At 41.2% G+C, this 19,893-nt stretch overlaps 2 protein-coding genes across 2 annotated transcripts; both read right to left on the reverse strand.

Moving 5' to 3' along the window:
• Positions 1–1,252: 1,252 nt before the first annotated feature.
• Positions 1,253–2,392, reverse strand: LOC101780549 (F-box protein At5g07610). Its single transcript, XM_004986928.1, has one exon. It carries the CDS (start codon positions 2,390–2,392, stop codon positions 1,253–1,255), a length of 1,140 nt encoding a protein of 379 aa, XP_004986985.1.
• Positions 2,393–6,407: 4,015 nt separating this feature from the next.
• Positions 6,408–17,862, reverse strand: LOC101786715 (DNA helicase INO80). Its single transcript, XM_004984301.4, has 22 exons — positions 17,612–17,862; positions 16,237–16,321; positions 15,289–16,076; positions 15,002–15,202; positions 14,799–14,909; positions 14,246–14,631; positions 14,048–14,156; positions 13,889–13,969; positions 13,573–13,739; positions 13,344–13,469; positions 13,063–13,224; positions 12,929–12,986; positions 12,581–12,811; positions 12,269–12,415; positions 11,601–12,149; positions 11,136–11,393; positions 10,678–10,785; positions 9,982–10,076; positions 9,727–9,883; positions 8,269–8,469; positions 7,889–8,017; positions 6,408–7,252 (listed from the first exon to the last, which is right to left on the reverse strand). Exons 1-22 carry the CDS (start codon positions 17,699–17,701, stop codon positions 6,962–6,964), a joined length of 4,530 nt encoding a protein of 1,509 aa, XP_004984358.1. The 5' UTR covers positions 17,702–17,862; the 3' UTR covers positions 6,408–6,961.
• Between the last annotated feature and the right edge of the window lie 2,031 nt (positions 17,863–19,893).

Here is a 19,893-nt window from a genome sequence, read left to right on the forward strand (position 1 = left end):
GCTGAGACATTGATCATAATTCACGGAAATTGTACATGAAGGAGTTCTAATTTGGTAAAACATGGCTGATGGTTGATTTGGTATAACAACCATCAGCCATTAGTTGATACTTGGTAGTTGAATATGTAGCACTATTATATACCCAGGTGATATTCTACATCCAGAGAACTTCAAGTAGTAAATCTTCGGTAGTTACCGTTCAGTCATTTGTTTACAGAAATTTGGTTTGATAAATCAGTGTGGTGTATCTATACCAATTGAAAACATATAACATACGTTCCCAAAAAGAGTATATATAATATACATGAATACAAGTCATGGTTTTCTAATATTTCTTGAATGTCCATGTGTTAAAGAGTAAGAAATAATAACAATATCAAATGTTTCAAAATCCTGAAAAAGAAACGCAAGGTAAAACTCACAGGCTACGACAGAACAGACTTTCAAAGTACTATGTGATAAACGTTGAGTTCCTTACCTTTCACTACATTCAAAGAAAATTCAACCTGAGGCTGAATGTGGTTTAGAACAACCAAAAAAGCATTTAAATGGATAGAAAATAAAAATAAACTATGCACAAAAATCTATTGAGCATCCAAAAATGTTAAAAACAATATATTTCAAGATAAAGTCATTTACCCATGTGATGTAGATTTTTTTATACAAAACTATAATTGTTTCTCCCAACTGTTTATCTAGGCTTTTTGACAGATGCTACTGAGAGAAAAATAAGTAGCTTTATGCATAATAAACAGTATAATCTCATTTAATAAATTAACTTTAGCATTTGGATAAACATATAAAATAAAGAAACATTGTTTCAAATGTGTTTAATGATCTAGTAGTGAGGCTAGGATCAAACATTCCAACTTATAAGATGCTATGCCTCCATCAACACAAAAGAACGTGGTACAAGTAAATTGAACTATTGAACTCATAACAAGCCGCACAACAGAATAAGTAGTGTAACTAAATTCACTGAATAAGTAGTTATAGCTAGAATTCTCCAAATGTGGAAAAGACATCATCAACAAATATCACTAAATAGAATAAGTAGTGTAATTAAATTCACTGAATAAGTACCTTATGCAAAGCTAGCTTATTACAATATATCCGTACTAATAAACCATCATTGGATAAAAAACGATCTTGGAAAAATCCCAGGTGTAAATAAGAACTACCACCAAGCTCAAATAAATTCTCCCAAACTGTTGCTTTTCAGCAATGATCCAGCTGTTGTACAGTCACACTATCAGTGCCCATCTTTCAATGATCCTGAGTACAGCGGAACATATGGAATATATGGCACTGAGGAGTCTGACCCGAGATTTCGTATGACATGCACTTCCTCATGATCAACATCATATACCATTAAAGTTTGGTCCCAGCCAGCAGCATAGAGAATCCAATTGCAATCTGGATGAATTGTAATGACATGGTAGTTACTGGGTGGAGTAATTATCTTTTCAGTCAGCCGTCGAATGCTGACGCGATGCTTCAATATCCAGTCCTCTGTAGCATAGTTCTCAAGAACCCAGATTGACATGTAATTATCATAATCATCCTGATTTATATAGCACAAGCGGCCTTGGTATCGACCAACAAAACCAGGATCCCAACCAAACATAGGATTCACATGTTCTGGCGACGTGGCCATCCACCATTTCTCCCCCTCCACGTCTACAGCCACTATCGCAAACTGAGCAATGACGAGATGCAGAAGACCGTTGAAAAATACACCACTTTCATCACCAAGTATGCTAGTACGGAAGTTCCATTGACTTTCCTTGTAACTCCATGATCCAGTTTGGGACGAGTAGATCTCCATCCCTGCCACTAATCCATGGTACTTGTCCACAAATTCAAAGACATGGAAGTGCGAGGAAACAGCAGGATCGAAACCCAACCAAGCAGCGCGGAACTTGCCACCGGAGCCTGAGTGCGGCAAGACAACCCAACTCTCAGTAGCTGGATTGCACACTACGTAGCAGAACACGTCGAAGGAAGTGCTCTCGGGGCGACGGCAGAGAAGAAGGCCATTGCAGGAGTCCTGTATGCTAATGTGCTCGTGGCCGGGTATGAAGGACAAAGAGGGGCAGATAAGAGGAGGAGACTGGCGGCGTCTCTCCCAGTCCCAGATATTGGTGAAATGACGAGCTTCTGCGGGGAAACGCCCGGGGTTCTCGGTGATGTAGAATAAGCCGGCGAGGGTCTGGGGGAGCCTCCTGCGGTGGTCGGGGTGGGAGATGAGGCCGCGCCAGCGAGTGGAGACGCACTTGCAGCGACAGAGCGATTTGACGGGCAGCCGCGACAGTATCTGCACAATGAGATCGTCGGTGAGCCTGGCCGCCGCCTGGTTTCTCCGCCTCCTGTTCTTAGACCTCTTCGCCATCTCCCTCCTGGGTAAGCCAATCTGCTAATGGATTAGAGATAAAGATCCATGGCAATGGACGAATGGAGCTTTTTACGGTATCTAACTGCATCACGAACCGGTGATCGACGAAACGGCGGCGAGAGCTCTGTGCTCCCCCCGTTCGAACAGGCGAGATCCTTGAGGACCTGGGCTGGGCGCCTGGGCGACGCGGCGGCGCCGGTAGGGTGAACCTGTGGAATATAGATGTACATGCAGCCCGCAGCCCGATAGACCGGCACGAAGTCCCGCTTTTTGGCCCATCCCAAGCCCGGCCCAGCCCGTACCTCTTCGGGCTAGGACTGGCCCGGTCCGATGCCTTGTGCCGGGCGTGGGCCGTCGCCTAGGCCTGACAGGCGGCACGACCCGACATGAAACTAACGACCGACCCATTACTGGCCCGTGTCTCACCCTTATCCATTCCACACTCGATCTTATCTCACCCACGGTCCACTCCCCTTCCCCGTCCGTTCCCCTTCCTCGACGACAGCCAGGTGTTGCAGCTCATCGGTTTTGATGGCAACGCCGATGTCCTCGAGGATCTCCGGTGGCAGAAACCGGGGACATCGTCATGATCTGTTATGTGGTAGTAAGCCATTGTTACTTTGTTAGAAGTTAGAACACAGAGGGACACTACTGGGAAAGCGTCTTCAGTATCAGTTTCTAACCTCCATTTAATACCGATTGTGCAACCGGTATTGCTACTTTGGTACTAAAGGGGGCCTTTAGTATCCGTTTAAATAACCGGTACTAAGAGGTATTAAAAAATAAAAAAAATTAATGGCACCCAGCCCTGCATCCCGCCGGCCGCGCCCGGCTGCCCCGCCACCGCGCCTCGTCAGCGCCGGCTGCCCCTTCCCCGCGACCCGGCGGCCACCCCTTCTTCCCGGCCGGCCACCATTCCTACTCACCTAAGCCAGCGGGTCGGCGTTGGGCCTCCCGCCGCCACCCTTGCCCCCGTCACTACCCTTGCCTCCTGTTGCCACTCTTGGCCTGTCGCCGAGAAAGAGAGAGGCCGCCGCCCTTGCCCCATCACAGAGAGAGAGGGTGAGGCCCCTTACCTTGTCGGCCCACTGTGCCTTTACCCTACGGCTCCCCTGCGCCGGATGCCGCATCCTCCACCTGCACCATCACTCCTCGTCCTGCGCCGCATCCTCCACCCGCACCACTGCTCCTCATCCTGCGCCGCATCCTCTGGCTGCCGCCTTGCCCAGCGCTGCCTTCACACCTCGCCCCACCGCCTCTCCTCACCGCTAGTGAGGGGCGAGCGGAGGGGGGAGGGGAGGGGTAGCAGCCTCGCACCTTCGGCCTGCCACGCTAGAGGAGGATGGGATCCAGGTAGCGGTGCAGAGAGAGGAGAGAGAGAGAGAGAGAGGAAGATATGGGGAAAAGAGAGAGGACGGGAGCTGGTACGGGGGAAGTGGATAAGGCGGATGGGGCGACAAGGTACTAAAGGTTGGGAGCTCATACCGGTACTAAAGGTCACCCATTAGTAGCGGGTAGAGCCTCCACCCGGTACTAATGTGCCTGAGGGCCTTTAGTACCGGTTGGAGCTCCCAATCGGTACTAAAGAGGGTCACGAGGGGCTCTTAGGGAACTAGCTGTTAGACTCAGTATTGCTGCTCACATTAGTACCAGATCAGAAACCAACTGGTACTAAGGGTTAGGACCAATGCTCAGTTTTTCAGTAGTGGGAGGGAGATGGGTGTAGCGGCGAAAAGGCTTCGATCGAGGAGGTGGTGGCTAAGGGATAGAGGCTCTGGTCGAGTGCATGGCAATGGAGGGAGAACTGGGGAACAAATACCCGGAGACAATGAAGAAATTCGGCATGTTTTTGTTGTTTCTTCGCTGCTTCTATTCTGGGTTTCCTAACTTTGGATATGCATGTGCTCCCTCTCGTGCTATGTAAAATGTGTTCTCTGTGGATCATATTTACAAGCTTGTTGGTTTAGATACTTTCCATGTATAAGTGGAGAGATGTTGGAAGGATATTAGCTCATTCACACGAAATAAAATTGTGGTGGTGTCTAGTGGATTATAGATAAGAGTTTTCAAAAGCTGGTTAACGAAATATAACTGATATGTTTCTTTCTGAATCGAAGTGTTGCTCCCTAATAGCTAGACAATATGGATTTAAATCCTATTTCAGTTCTGAAATGGGGTAAACTACTAGGTAAAATTGTATAAACACTCCCATAAATAGCTCCAAGTTTGACATTGCCTCCCATAAGTCATTTTGTTGCAAATACCCACCCACCAACTTAATTTTATTGTAAATACCCATCCAGTATTTGCAAACTTAACCAAATCAACTCGTTTTCAAAAACAGCTAGCGAGTCAGCAATGTGGTCTTTACAAAAATCAAATACCTCTAAGAGTAAATAAAATATTTTACTAAATTGATGCTCTAACATTACCAATGTGTCATTCTAACAAATTGTATGTTTGTAAAAAGTGGTGCATGCTCACTCACATAGAGTAGCAATAATGTCCCCGTCCATTTCTTAGTTTTCTTGCTCTATTTGGAGGACATGTATCCGCTCCATGCTTGGTCTTATATGTCTTTGATAAATTTAGAGCACATATACTCAATATACTCAAATCACACAAGAATGAGCGAGAGACTATAGAAGTGTATGAGCATTGTATGTCTTCCTATGCCTTGCACTCTCTAGAAAAAGAGTAAATTGCATTAGAAATACAAGAACCATGCATGTGCGAGCAAATTGGTCCAAGAACTTGTAATCTGATTAATCTGATGCAAGAACTTGTCATTTTGGTGCATACACGGTCCAAATCCCGCCACGTCGCGTATTTATCCACGGTGGACCATGATGTGGGCAGGCGGGGTTGTTGATGCATGGATGAGCTCAGCTATGAAAACATTTTCTATTGCACGTTTCAGATTTAAGAATGAAAATAGTTTTGAAATAATTTCGGATTCTAATGCACATTACATTGGTGCTTCTACAAATATTATAGACTAAATTGCATTATGTCAAAATCCTTATTTTTTTTATACACGTACCTATCGTTCCATATTGATAAACAATCAAAAGAGCATGTCTACTTCGTAATATCCAACACACTATGTATTTCATCTCATTCCAGATTTATAAACAGACACACCATGTGTATTTCATAATATCCAAAGTTACATTTCCTATCAATCATGTCAAACCAACAAGCTGAGCCGAGCCGAGCCGCGAACCATGTTTCTGGCGAGCCACGCCACGACCCATGTTTCTGACAAGCCATGCCGCGACTCAGCCAGCCACCTCATTGTCCACCGTAGACAAACACGCAACGTAGCGGGATTTGAACAGTATACACACCAAAGTAACAATTTCTTGTATCGGATTAATAAGATTACAAGTTCTTAGACTAATTTACACACACCTACATAGTTCTTATAGAAAAACAACGCAGCCCAAGCAAACGAACCCAAATAAATGAAATTCTCATAAAAAATCAAGCATGGGCAGGGGTGGCACGTAGAAGAGGCCAAAAGGGACCCAAATCAACATTACCCAAATTCGAGTACTCTTGAGGAATATGTGAATTATTATGACACCAAAATACTTTAAAATATTAAGGGAAAAAAATTACTAGTGAATTTTAATTTTAACACTATTAAGGTACATGTTTGCTTTTTAAGAAAAATAGATTCGTTTTCATTTGTTTTATCACTAAAAAAGATTCATGATTTTTGAAGGTGGTTTAGATATCGTTTTACCCTACTTTTTAAGTCATCAGTTAAGGGAACTCACCCCTCGCCTGGATTTCCATATAAAGGATAAAGACCCTCTTGAACATGAATTCTAACTGATTGGATATACCGCACAAGGAATCCAAGGAAGATGCAAACATTTTATTCCAGGAAATCCCCAATGAAAAATACAGTGTTCCCTCTTTTCGGTTAGGCGTTTGACAGAAGATGCACTGGCATAGAACGTATGGTCGACATGAATTGGTTAGGCGTTTTGACAGATGCACATGCATATAACAGTCTGCTCGACAAAAACACATACTATTCGCTGCGTCTTCTTTCAGGTACAAATATCTATGCGCTACAGAGAAAGTTACCATTAGCATGCATGCCTGCACGGTCAGAAATGATCAGACACGTTCAAACTCCACGGCAGATGTTTCCAGCCGTGCTCCTTTTCTTTAGTTATCAACACGAAAACTATGATCAATACAGATAGCTACGCTCTTTACACAAAATTATTTATATGCGTGCTGGTCACTGGATCATCTCTCATGCTTATGTACACAATGGTCACAGCCAGCACAATGAATACTGCAGAGCAGACTGCATGCAAACCTCTGGAGGGCAACCCCTTTGCCTTTAAAAGGCAACCTTCGTGAGCTTATTGCCACCGCACTGATGACGAAATCACCGATTTTGCTGATTTCCTTATGGGAGGTGTGCGGTTAAATACTTTCTTGACCACAGAAGGCTCCAGATCTGCACCCATTTCTGATGCCCAAGCTCAGCGTGATAAATTATTCTCTTCTTGCCATTTAGCATCCAAGGTTGTCATCTTCTCATTCAGTAGATTTCACTCCGTCTTGCACCTCTTCTGTATCATCATATTCATGGCCTGTGTGATTTTCCACTTCATCTGCTGGTTTCTCATGATCAGCAGCAGCAGCTGGTTCCTTATCATCACTCATGCCCTTCATCAGCCTTTTTGATCTTTTAGGCCTTGGTTCAGCAATTTGTTCATTTTCTGCGTGACCACTCCCTGTAAGATCACCTCCTGTAGGGGCCTCTCCGTTCTTGTCCACATTGTCATTATCATGTGTCCTCGAATGTTTCTTGTGTGAGCTCTTTTTCTAGAAATATTTTAATAAACACTTCAATGAGTGAGCAGGGCTTATACGACAAGACCAAACAAATAATCTAAGTGATGGATAAACAAGGTGGCAAATAAAAATATGAAGACTAATTTGACGTTTGATGCTTTTTGCACACTCAGTTAACAATACAAGATGTTTATAAGCAGAGAGTCCAATACAACAGTAGGCTTGGATTGCGAGCTAAGCCAGCCCAATATAACATCAAGATGCAAGCTCATGAAGGCAAATACAAGAAATTCAAAGTAGCAAAGAGTTCTCAAGCCAAGTATTTCAGTTTAGAGCTTTGCTCTCAATTTGCATTGATATTGCACAAATACAGCAATCATATGTTATCATATGTGCAAGTCAAGATCAACGGAAATAGCCCAAAACAAAACCCCATATAAGTTTTCCAACCATAGAAATTGTAGTCACACAAAATTGAATTTTTAAATGTTTTCTTATATACTAAATTTAAATTTTAAGCCTGCATAAATTATTGTGTCAGTGATTTGCATCCATGTGTATTCACAAATGAAGAATGCTCAGGAGACCGCAGGTACACAGATCAAAAAAGAATAATGACTCTTCAGAGGGATATGATGTAGCTTCAAATGTATTTCACACATGTACCTTTTTGTTGGTTGCGTTATCTTGATCTACAGCTTCTGCAGTAGCATCATCCAAGTCCTCTAGTGTTAAATCTCCTTCTTTGTCGACCTTGATGCCCTTCGCTCGTCTTTTCTTTTGTCGATCCTTTGCCTAAAAGGGTAAATGGAGAGGGGAAAAAAATATTCTCACAAGACTTTCCCATTGAATTTAAATATAACTTTTTTGACAAAAAGAGGGGAAAATGGCATTATACACTAAAAAGAAGTTGGTTCTAGAAGCCATTGTTTCAAGGGACGCAGACCAGTATTTTCATAAATAAGTCTAACGGACAGGTAGAGTTTACGAAGGGTATGTGCTACAGGTGTAGTGACAAAAAAAGGGAAATGATACTGTAAAGTTACCTGCATGGATATTTCTTTCAACTTATGTGCAATTTGTGTGTCATCAAGAAGTAATGAAACAACATCCTCTTGTCTCATCAAATGATCGTCCTGGACATGTTTCCCCTTCATGACCAACTCTTGCACTGCATTTTTCTGCTTTGCTCTTTGCAATATTTTCTCCTCAATAGTATCTTTGCATATAAGTCTATACACAGTTACCTAAAATTGCATATTTCAAAGAAAATATAAGGAATTGAGCTATTATAAAATGTATTCCCACAAACAACAAAGAAATTTGGTTCCAGAAACAGTCGAGAATACAAATGGTTACAGTCAACAGTTTGCCAGGTAGCACCAACAGACTCGCTGCTTCTATGTTACCAGTTAATTTGTAAAACTTTCTGGAGCAGAACCCCTCTTCCAAACAAGCTAAGAGGACTTTGATAAGGATGATTGCTCTAGGGAATTAAATCATGGGGGTTTGATATAAATCCTCCATCCAAAGTCCAAACAGGCCCTAGATTCGGAACTATAGTTTGCAACATTGCAATGTTGTAACCCAAATTGGAACCTCAACATTACAATAATGCTGGCTGCAAATCAAGTACTACACTTAAGACATTGAGTCCACTATGCTACTACCGTCGTTATTATAGGATAAATTGAGGGAAACCTAGTTATCGACTAATGAGTAACGACAGTGCTCTCTTTCAAACGTTCAATTCCTATATAACTGATCTTTATTACAATGAAATGCTTAAAGGTGAAAAGTGACAACCAATGAATTAAATAGATTCAGTTCATCAAAGCCCCTATATCAAGTCTAGAACAGCTACTGGTCGCAAATACTTCTTGTTTGGACATCAAACTTCCAAAAATTGACGATCTATATACCCTTTTAAGCACATATACATTGAAAAACGTGAAAACCATGTATAAATTTTCCTCGAAGAATACCTTCATCACTTTGTCAGGTTTTATAAGCATATTACAACAGGAAAGCATTCAAATATAAGCTTTGCAGATCGCATCAATATCCGAGACAACAAATATTTGCTAAAAGATATGCTTTGGAATGCTATTGTAAGATTTGACAGGATTAACAGTTAAGTCTGACTTTGTTAAAATCGTCTATCTAGACAGAGTATGTGTATTATTCAGTCCATGCTTGCCTTTTAGAACAATGCACTCTAGGGCAAAAACAGCAAGATAGAGTGGTGGATACTTCCAATATAAACTGAATGGAAGGAATGATGACTAAAAGTGGACACAAGAGTTAAACACCTCACGCAATCTAACTTTTTAAATGTGAAACAAGCTAATCGTAAAATAATATCATACAGCGGTTAGTCAAATATCTGAAGCACTAATGTTTTTCATGGTAAAAAGTGTCCTAAAGGAAGTTCAATGATCATTCAAAAACATAAAAATGGTAGTCAAGGAAATAAAGTTAGCAGGAACTGAAGTTTCAGTTACCTCTTTTGTCTGACCAAGTCTGTGTGTTCTATCCATTGCCTGCTGATCTTGAGTTGGATTCCAGTCAATTTCATAAAAAATAACTGTATCAGCAGCGGTCAAATTTATACCAAGCCCGCCAGCTCTTGTGCTTAACAAGAAAACAAATACATCATTCCTACAGAGAAGAAAACATTGGTTAAGGCCATGATTCAACAAGGTTATATCATCTTATTGCAGCAGTTCAACTTGCCACCTAACCATTAATACATTTACCTATTCTGGAAATCTCGGACCATGTCACGACGGTCCGAGATTGCAGAAGACCCATCAAGTCTGAAGTACTTGAATTTTCTGAAATTCATGTAATCCTGAAATAAAAAACATATAATTATCATAATTAGAAGGATGAAACTTTAGTGTACCAGACTCAAAAGTACTTTCTTCACGAATAATGGACAGACATATCATTTTGCTGGTAGGGTTTTCAACTTTGCTGAAATATTTAGAAGTCTATTTTCAGCTCCTTAGCCAATTCAAAATGTTGGTATTAGAGATAGTGGAAACCAAATCAGCTACCATGCTTCTAAACATCATTAGGATACACATGGTTATGTAACCTTTAGCTACAAAAGGTATATGAATTATTGACTTTATCCTACAAAAGATAGCTCGTAGATTTATCTATTTGCATAAATATTTGTAGACAAGACGAATAGTCAAACCAATGAAAAAGTCAATGGTGTCGTATATTTAAGAACAGAGGTAGTACTAATTTCTGTTGAGTCCTATGCAACATGGAATGATCCCAAAAAAATGTAATTTGCATGATTATCTATCAATTAAATGTATCAAGATATTAGTTCTCATTCAATTTATTCAACTGAACTACTCCTTGGAATTCTATCTGCAATTTTGTCCAAAGAGTTGTACTTTAACAAGAACTGGAATGCATAAAGAAACAAGTAATACCTCAAGGATGTCCAACATTTTAGTCATCTGAGCAAAAAGGAGCACACGATGACCTTCAGCTCGAAGGCGCCGTAATAGCATATCTAAGGTGTGGAGCTTCCCAGAATCCTGTCATTAAGCACTCCATATTAGTAACAAGGTACCAAAATTACTAAAGGAAGGTGGAACAAATACAGAGATGAGGGCATTTATGCTAAGGAGTTCAAATGTTCTAACAATCTAAGCAGTTCGAAAGGCACCTCAAATCCACATTGATTTAAATGATAACTTCAGACCTCCATTTGGAACATTGGATGGGGGTTTCTTCTAAAAACAATGTTTTGTTCAAATTTAACTAATCTAAGGAATTGAACCAAATATCCAAACAGGCCCTAAAAGGGTGATGAATATATGCAGGTAAAAAAATAAACATAAACAACAATATGCAGCATAACACAATAGAAGTGATGAAAACTTACAGTGAGCATTTTAGCTGGATCAAAATTACTCATCGGCGGAGAAGACCCAAATATCCTATAGGGTAGCTGCAGCATCGGCTCAAGTATGGGCAAATCAGTATGTAGTTCTTGTATCAGAGGATGGAGACCAGCTGGTTGTCTAGGACCATTGAACTCGGAAGTACGAGCAAATCCCAGGAACAGTTTCTTGGCCCAAGGATCATGCATCTCATCGGTGAACTTGTAGGCAAAATTTCTATCGGCACACCAAACATTTATCTGGCAAAGGGGAGGGGAGGGGGGAGGTGTTAATGAACACTGGCAATATTTGATAAAACAGATAGATTTAGTAATAACAACTACTACTTGGAGGTTACAAACTTTTAACATTAGAGCTAAAATGTATTCAGAGATGATCACACACTGATGACCTCATGCAATGCACTATCCAAAAGAAACCAACATGGATAGGACAAATGGACTCACAGGCGGTGCTCTAGCTGGCGGAATAAAAGCATATGCTGAACGAAGAAGCCTTATGTTCGATGCAAGCCTGTCATGATGAGAAAGCACCAGTGCTTCATATGGGCAATCACCTGGGCCAGTTCCAATCTTTGTTCTAAGAAAACTGGGTTTGGTCTTTGTAGAAGAAAGCAATCGAGCAACTGCACGAATGCTTGTGGAATCATTCTGACTAAAGACATCAGGACCTTCTGAATCAATGAATGCATCCATAATTTCATCAGTGTAGTTCCTATTCAATTGCATTGCTAAAAATGCTAGTCTCTCAAACAATGAAGAAGTGGCCAAGAAGGAAGCTTCAACTGGGGATATATTTGATAAACGCGTAAAGCCAAATACACCAGATGATAGAACAGACACATCTGATGAACTAGCTTCTGGAATGGCTGAACAATGGATATTGCTGGGCAAAAATATATTAAACAGCCTGTTCAAATATCCACTCCGAAATCCACAGCCGTTTCCAGAAATTTCCATGTTGCGGATGATTCCCTCATACACTAACTTTGGAATCTGAGAAGATTGTGGTAGATAGATATTAGCATATTGTTTGTGCTCATGGAAATATATGCGGGAGGTTGTAAACTGCATGTCCAATAAAAAACAAAGGCAAAGATAAACAGAAACTATACCTCAAACGTTATAGGATTTCTCTTGCCGGCATAATATACATCTTGTAATTCCCCAAACGGGGGAGAGAGAAGTGAGTTTGGGATATCAGCAAAGTAAAAGTAAGAACTTCCCTCATTGCGCTCAAACAGCTCCGGGTGATTGCAGACCTGCAGAGGAAGAGCATCCAGTTACAAACAGAAGAAAAAAAAGAGAGAGAGAGCCAAATTTAGCTAAATTTACATTAGGGAAGGAATTACTTTTGGACAGTTGGGTTCATATAAATGATTTTCCACATGATCAAAAGTGAGAAAAGTATTATGGATATATACTACCTTCCGTAGCTGCATGACAATATTCATCAGGCTAAGTAACTTCTTATCATTTAGATTGCCGCGACTTCCATCAAGCAGCTCATTAAGAGATATCTTATTTTTTATGGCTTGATAGAAGACTTGCTGACGAGAACTCAATTTGCAGGGGACAATTTCTTCTTTCTTTTTGGTCATTTCAGCGATGACATCAATCTTAACCCGGCGCAGCATAAAGGGCTTCAAAATTGCATGCTATAGAAATGGAGAAGTGTCATTATAATCTTACAAGGATAACAAATTGTACCAAACCCCCCCCCCCAAAAAAAAAAAATCAATAAAAACAATAGAAACAGTATGACCACATCTTACCAGTCGACTAAGCTGATGTTCATTCAAAGCTCCCCCATGCTCAGCATGACCCTCAATACTGGCAAGCCAAAAATATCGTCAGCAAGTCTTAAGGATGGACATAATAAAGGTAGAACTACAGCAAAGATAGGTACCCCTTTGAGAACCACTCGTTGAATTGTTCATGGCTGTCAAATAGTGTGGGCATGATGAAATGAAGAAGTGCCCATAACTCAGCCATATTATTCTGTATCGGTGTCCCAGTGAGCAGCAAACGATTTCTACAGTTAAAGCTCAGCAATGTCTTCCAGCGCTGGCTGCAGCAGAGCGACGCAATTTGTCAAGCAAGGGAGGTATATAGGAGAATTCCAGAATAAACCAATGAAGGTTGGCATGAATTGGAGGATTTTTTTATTTAAAAAACGTGTAGAGTCACCTGCTTGAACTTTTTATAGCCTGGGCCTCATCCAGCACCATGTATTGCCACTTAACACGTCTCAAAAGCTTCTCTTCATTCACAAGTATCTGATAGTTTGTAATAAGAATGTGGAAGCTAGCATCTCTGTAGAGTTAAAGAGAAAAGTCACATGATTAGACATTCATGTTATGGACCTTTCGAGGAAAAGAGCCACCTGCATAAGTTTGTGCCCTAGCCAGCAACTTACCTGCGATAAAGACGCTTGGGGTTGATATTCTTCCGGAGAACTATCCTCTCTGGGCCCCAGTAAGGAAGTATCTTTAGGTCAGGGCAGAATCTAATCAACTCCTCAGCCCAATTATTCACAACAGATGCAGGAGCCACCACAAGAAAGGGGCCCCATATATTTTTGTCCTGCGTGATATACCAATGTCCCAAGCGAATGGTTAGTGTGCTACAGGATCGGTCACAAATGTCAAATAAATCATGTTGTATTACAATAACCAAGCACTAGCTTGACTAGTGGAAAGATAGCTTTTAGGTTAAAAAACAAATTTCCCAACCTCAGCCAAATGAGACAGGAATGCCATAGCCTGAACGGTTTTGCCAAGACCCATCTCATCAGCAAGAATGCCATTCAACCCCTGCAACAATTCGAAATTATTAAGTGAACCGAACACTCATACCAAACGGTCAGAATGCATCAGCTGTTAACAATTTACCTGCTCATAACAATTAACCAGCCACTGTAAGCCCTTTAACTGATACTCTTTTAATACACCCTTAAACAACTCCGGTGTCTGCACAGATGACTTCTCAGGCATTGTTGAACTAAAAATAAGATAGCAGCAAAGCAATCAGTTCTAGATAACTCATTCATAGTTTAAAATATTGAACCAAAATTTTCAAACAGAACTTACGGGTGTAATAAATCAATCTTGCTTGGGTCCATGCTAGATGAATCATCAGTTGGAAGACCAGACTCGGAAGTCTGACGAAGCCTCACAATTTCACTATCAAATGCATTTGTCTTCATCTTTTGTTGAGAGACAGCATGCTGAGCTGCTCTCAAGGCCTCTCGCTTTAATTGAGCCTCCTCAGGATCTTCTTCCTCATCTTCATCAGGGACATCTTCCTCATCAGGCGGTGCTGAGGCACCAGTCTTGTTTTGCATGAAATGACTATAAAGCTCTGTTTGTGAAAGCAGAAAGTTTAGCCTCTGTTGCTGTCTTTTTGCTTCACGTAGCTCCTCCTCACGCTTCAAAGCTTCAGCAGCTTCTCTTTCTTCTTTTTTCCTTAACTCATACTGATAAGATGGGGAAAACATGAGTGTCATAATCCGAAGGTGTCTTGTTTTGAAGACAACTAAAGGGAGAGAATATATATCGAACTTGATGCAAATAATGAACAGATAATAAAAAGAATTAAGAAAGCAAAAAAAAGTTTTAGCAAGGGTAAGGGATAAAAGAAAACCTGCTCTTTGTCTACTCTTTTCCAAAATATCAGCATATCCCTAGCCAGCTTCCTTGTACGTATTGCAGCACATCTCATCAGTTTCAGTGATCGGCTTACTTTGAGTTTTACCTGGATATTTCAGACATGCATACAACAAGACTGTAAGCAAGAGCACATGAAAATTTTACAGTACAGGGCAACAACATGGATGGGTAAAATACCTCCCGTTGGCAACTATCAGAGAAGCGCTTCGCATCTACTTGCCGTTTCTTCAGCAAAGCATTGAAATTCCTGTGATGCTTTGGGATGCTTTTGGTAGCAAGAGACTGCCATAGTTTGTAAGTTTTTTCGGCCTCTTCTTTCACGATTACAGAAGGTTCCTTCTTTATTATTTGCTTCTTTGGTAAGCTACGCTCGATAATCTGCATTCATGATATGGCCATGGTTAATAAATACAGAATGTACGAAATGCAAATAAAATTAAATCAGCTAAGAGCCTAAGACCAACCTCATATGTATCTCCTTTTTCCAAGACTTTAACATAATGAACCTGCAAATTGCCAGCTTCTGATATAATAAACCTCCGTATTCTCCCAGCTGCTCCTTCTGGGATTGCAAAGGGGTCCTCAGTAACTTGAAGAGAAAATTTCTGCACCTTTACCCTTTCCTGAAGAGATTCAAACTGTGGCAGAGGTTCAGATAATCCACCACGATTGGAAGCCTCGAACTTTTGGTCAGTACCAAGCATTGCTGCTAGGGTGCGCAAATCTAGCATGCCCTTTAAGAAGTGTTCCTCGACGCGTATATCAGAAGAAACAGGCAGATTAAGGGATGATGCTAACTTATCATAACCCTCCGGAATTGAATAGCGTATATTATCCCCCATATCTAAATAGGTGGAATCAAGGGACGCTACAAGCTTATTAAAACCACCATGGGTTTTAATACATTCTATCCCACTGTACTCATGTGAGGCTTCTACTTCATCCAATGTTGCAACATTCCTGAAATCGCTTCTGTGCTTCATAGTTTTTTTACCACCATTTTTGTCTTTTATTTGGGGACTTGCCACACGAGGAGGATCAGAACCAAAAGCACCCTCCTTGAACTTTGACCTCCTGTACTTCTGGACATGTTCACTGAGCATTGTACGGTAGTGCTCCTCTGTTATTCGGTTACTATATCCATCTGCCTCATCATCATCACTAGCACCATCCAGATGCCTTTTACGCTTCCGATGCAGGCCATGGGAAGCATCATTTATACCGTTGTACTGATCCAACAAAGATCCATGACCTAAAAAGGAAAAGTTGAATAAGAAAGATGGTGCACAAAGAAGCATGGCAAATGGGTAACAGAACTACTGAAGCTGCACAACGGATTTCAACAATGAGCAAGTTCAAAACAACTCTTAAACAATGAGCAAGGTCAAAAGGTAAAGATAAAGGTGGCCAACCTTCGCTGCTTCCACTCCCATTCGGGCTGCTATGCCCATAGCGGGCAAGATCTTCTGGTACAGGAACCCTGAAGTTCAGCAAAGGCTGCAACAGTATTTTCAGTACAACCCATCATCAGAATGGCATTGGTAAGATAAATAGGCCAGAAAGACGTGTCTACTTCACGAAGTTCAAAAAATTAAGAGAACAGCAGTGTTACTCTATGAAATTCTAGACTACCTGACACCAAAAGGTTAAGGAGCCTACACAGATGACAGATCAAATAGATAGATATGGAACTATAAAACTACATGAATAATAAAATGATGGATCAATAAAACAAAATGCGAATGACTAAACAACTCTAGCATGACGACCCGAAATTCCCTTAGCAGGCACAAATCAGAAGATTACCAAACTGCATAAAATCAAACCCCGCAAAAAAAAAATTGCTGACAAAAACTATGTAAGAGATAGCATGAAAAGAACTATCAGAGTACATGCATGTGGTAAAAAAATGTTTACCATGCGTGATTGCAAATGCTTAGAAGAACAGAACACAAAGCAAAACTAGTTTGTGCGAGTAGTGAGTTTAGAGAATACAAGAATAGCAATAGCAAAAAGTGATAATTGACACACTGCAAACTAAGAAGACCACAATGACACAATGCATAGCAAAAGAGCACGGATAGATCCAAGCAACTAATAAACGGGGTCTGTAAATCAAAACATAGCATAACTACATTAAGACCAACGACTTAGGTGAGCAATTGTGCTAAAAAATATGAAATGAATATAATACTATAACTTTTGACAAAAATGATGACCGCGCACAAACAAAGACAGTTGACATAAGTTAAACAAGACGATAAGCACACCAGTTGATCACATGCCTTTTTGGTTTGAAACTTCTCTTGACAATCTTGCTCCCACATTTCAAGCCTTCACTCTTTCCCAACAACTCGCAAATCCTTAATGCACTAATACCAATGCTTACACTAGAAATAAACCAGCAGAGTGCAAACTAACTACAGCAATCGATTGCTATAATCCAAACCAATTAAACAGTAACATTGAGTATCAGTCACTAGAAACTATTGGAACAGCACCGCCAAACAACACGCATTAATCCAATTCTAGCCAGCCCCCAACACCCGAACTAAAAACGAGTCTCCAGCACAAAATGCCCACTAAATTACACAGAGAAAAAAAGGCCACAAAAGTTAGTAGCCCTCCAGACGAGAATTAACCCAAAACCGAGCGACAACGAGCTCAGCAGCCCACCAATTGCATCCACCACGCAGCGCCCCGATCCAACACAACCCCTAAAGCGCAGAGAAACCCACTTGGCGAGCGAAAGAGAGAGCGGAACCACACAGCGAACAGAGCGGCTACCTCGAGGTTGAATAGCGCGGAGTAGGAGAGCCCGCCGCCGCCGCCGCCGTTGGCGCCCCCGCCGCGCGGGGGGGCGCGGCGCGGGTCCATGACGAAAACCCTAGCGCCCCTGCGCGCCGCGCGAGGAGGGGAGCCGGGGAGGGTGGACGCCGGAGGCGCGGCGTGGCGGCTGCTGGGTCGGTCCCGCGGCGTCGGCGGCGACGGGATTAGGGTTAGGGTTCGTGGGGCGGAAGGGGGTGGAGGTGGAGGGGGAGGGAGGCGGTGGGGTGGGGTGGAGGCGTTGTTGTGACGTGGTGGGGGAAGTAGTAGAAGGAGGCATGGCTTTGGCTTGGCCGTGAGGGGGGGAGAGAGGAGAAAGAGAGGGGAGCAGGGAAAGCGAAACGGGAAGGGGCTGGGTTTCCGCTCCGCTCGCTCGCCCAACCAACGTACGTACGCCCACTAGAGAGCACAGAGCTCTTGGATTTTGGAGCACGGCCTTCGTTTTATTTTCCTCTTAACTTTGTTTGTCCCCTTTCGAGCTAATTTTGGGCAAAGGATTTGTATAAACAAAAAATTTCAATGATAGTTTCAAACCCATCGGAATTCAGAATCGGAATGAATTTTCGATCTCGAGATATACTGCATAATCTATACTCATTAAAATAGGGGCGCATGTATCCATTTATAAACGAGACTATGTGACTGTATATACATGTACAGTGAATATCTACATCCGTGTTTTATAAAATAAGATAAGATTTGGTTGTTAATGGCTGATCAAGCTCAAATAAATATGCATTTAAGAAAAGACATGGTAAATATAATATCTACCTATGTTAAGTTTGTATCTCTCTAAATCCTGTCCAACACGGTAGGTCGGCGTTTGGTTTGCGCCAGACATTTAATGTGCTAAAAGAGTAGCTTTTTTATGTTAGACGATCCTATTTCTCGCCAAAAGTGCGGTGTTCATTTTGCCCGCTACACTACGACACGGTGTATTCCAGTAGGGACCAAATAAGTGTATCAATTTTTTTACCGAGCATCGTGTATTCACCTTGACTTGAAACGTTGGTTACCTAATTTTGTTTGGCTTTTTTTTATACATGCGACGCTAATTGGGCTATCATTGCAGGTGTTCACACCAATGCAACCCCACGCCCCTTCGTCTAGCTTGAAAATGTGAAAGTATTTATTTATAGTTTTTCTAAGAGCATTCTCAAGTAAACCTCCGTTCCCCAATCTTTCATTTTAAGTAAAATGTATAGTCGGTTCTTAAACTTGTCTAGTTGTCCGATTGTATCACTTAGGTTCCCGTACGCTCAAAATGCATATCCGGCTCCTTAAACTTAGGCTCGGGTGTCATTTAGATCCATATTCTCCCAAAATGCATATCTAACCCCCTAAACTTGACTTCGGATGTCATCTGGATTCATATAGCATTGTCATCTTAATTAAATTGATAAAAACTTATTTTGCAGAGATACAATTTAATTATAGTCAAATAAAGTGAATTTCAACTCAGCATGTGTGGAGAATATTGATGTGCTCAATCCAAAAGATTGATGATTTCTTACTTTAGAGGTAATATCTTAACTTGTTAGGTGCGCATGACAGGCATGCTCTAAAATCAAGGGTTTATAAGACAAGTTATTGTACGAATATTGGGAGAAGATGAAGGGGCAATAAAACAAATAAAATTTGATCTTATCAACTACATACCATGTTAGTGGGATGGCACAACATTTCAAGAGTTTAGGGATCTAAATGGTACCCGAAGCAAAGTTTAGGAGTGAGATCTGCAATTTGAGAGTACAGGGATCTAAATGACACCCAAGTCCAATTTGGGAGCTAATATGTATTTTGAGTGTATGGGGACCTAATTGACCTAGCCGGCAAGTTTAAGAACCAGCTATGCATTTTACTCTTTCACCTTTTCCAATAATTATTGGTATAAACCAATAATCCAAATCAACTCACCTCAAATAGAGTGCGAGGTATGACTCTCCCAATAAGGTGGTTGGATAAGGATGAAGTTATACTTTCTAAATAATTATTAAAGAGATATTGGGACATCCCAATTATCTAGTTGTTGGGAAAGGTTTATTGAATACTAATGGAGATACTTTAATATATGTATTGGTTTCACTACTTATACAAGTCCTATCGATCCAACTTTTTTTTTTATCACAATCCCACTTTCAAAATGCTTTGTTGTGGAGTTGTTCTTTTTCATGCCCAAATTGTATATTGTTTTAGCTTTTCTAAGTGCATAGTTTTTTCTATGCACTTAAATATAGTATATG

This window comes from Setaria italica, chromosome IX (assembly GCF_000263155.2).
Source record: "Setaria italica strain Yugu1 chromosome IX, Setaria_italica_v2.0, whole genome shotgun sequence".
In the NCBI taxonomy this organism is placed as follows: domain Eukaryota; kingdom Viridiplantae; phylum Streptophyta; class Magnoliopsida; order Poales; family Poaceae; genus Setaria; species Setaria italica.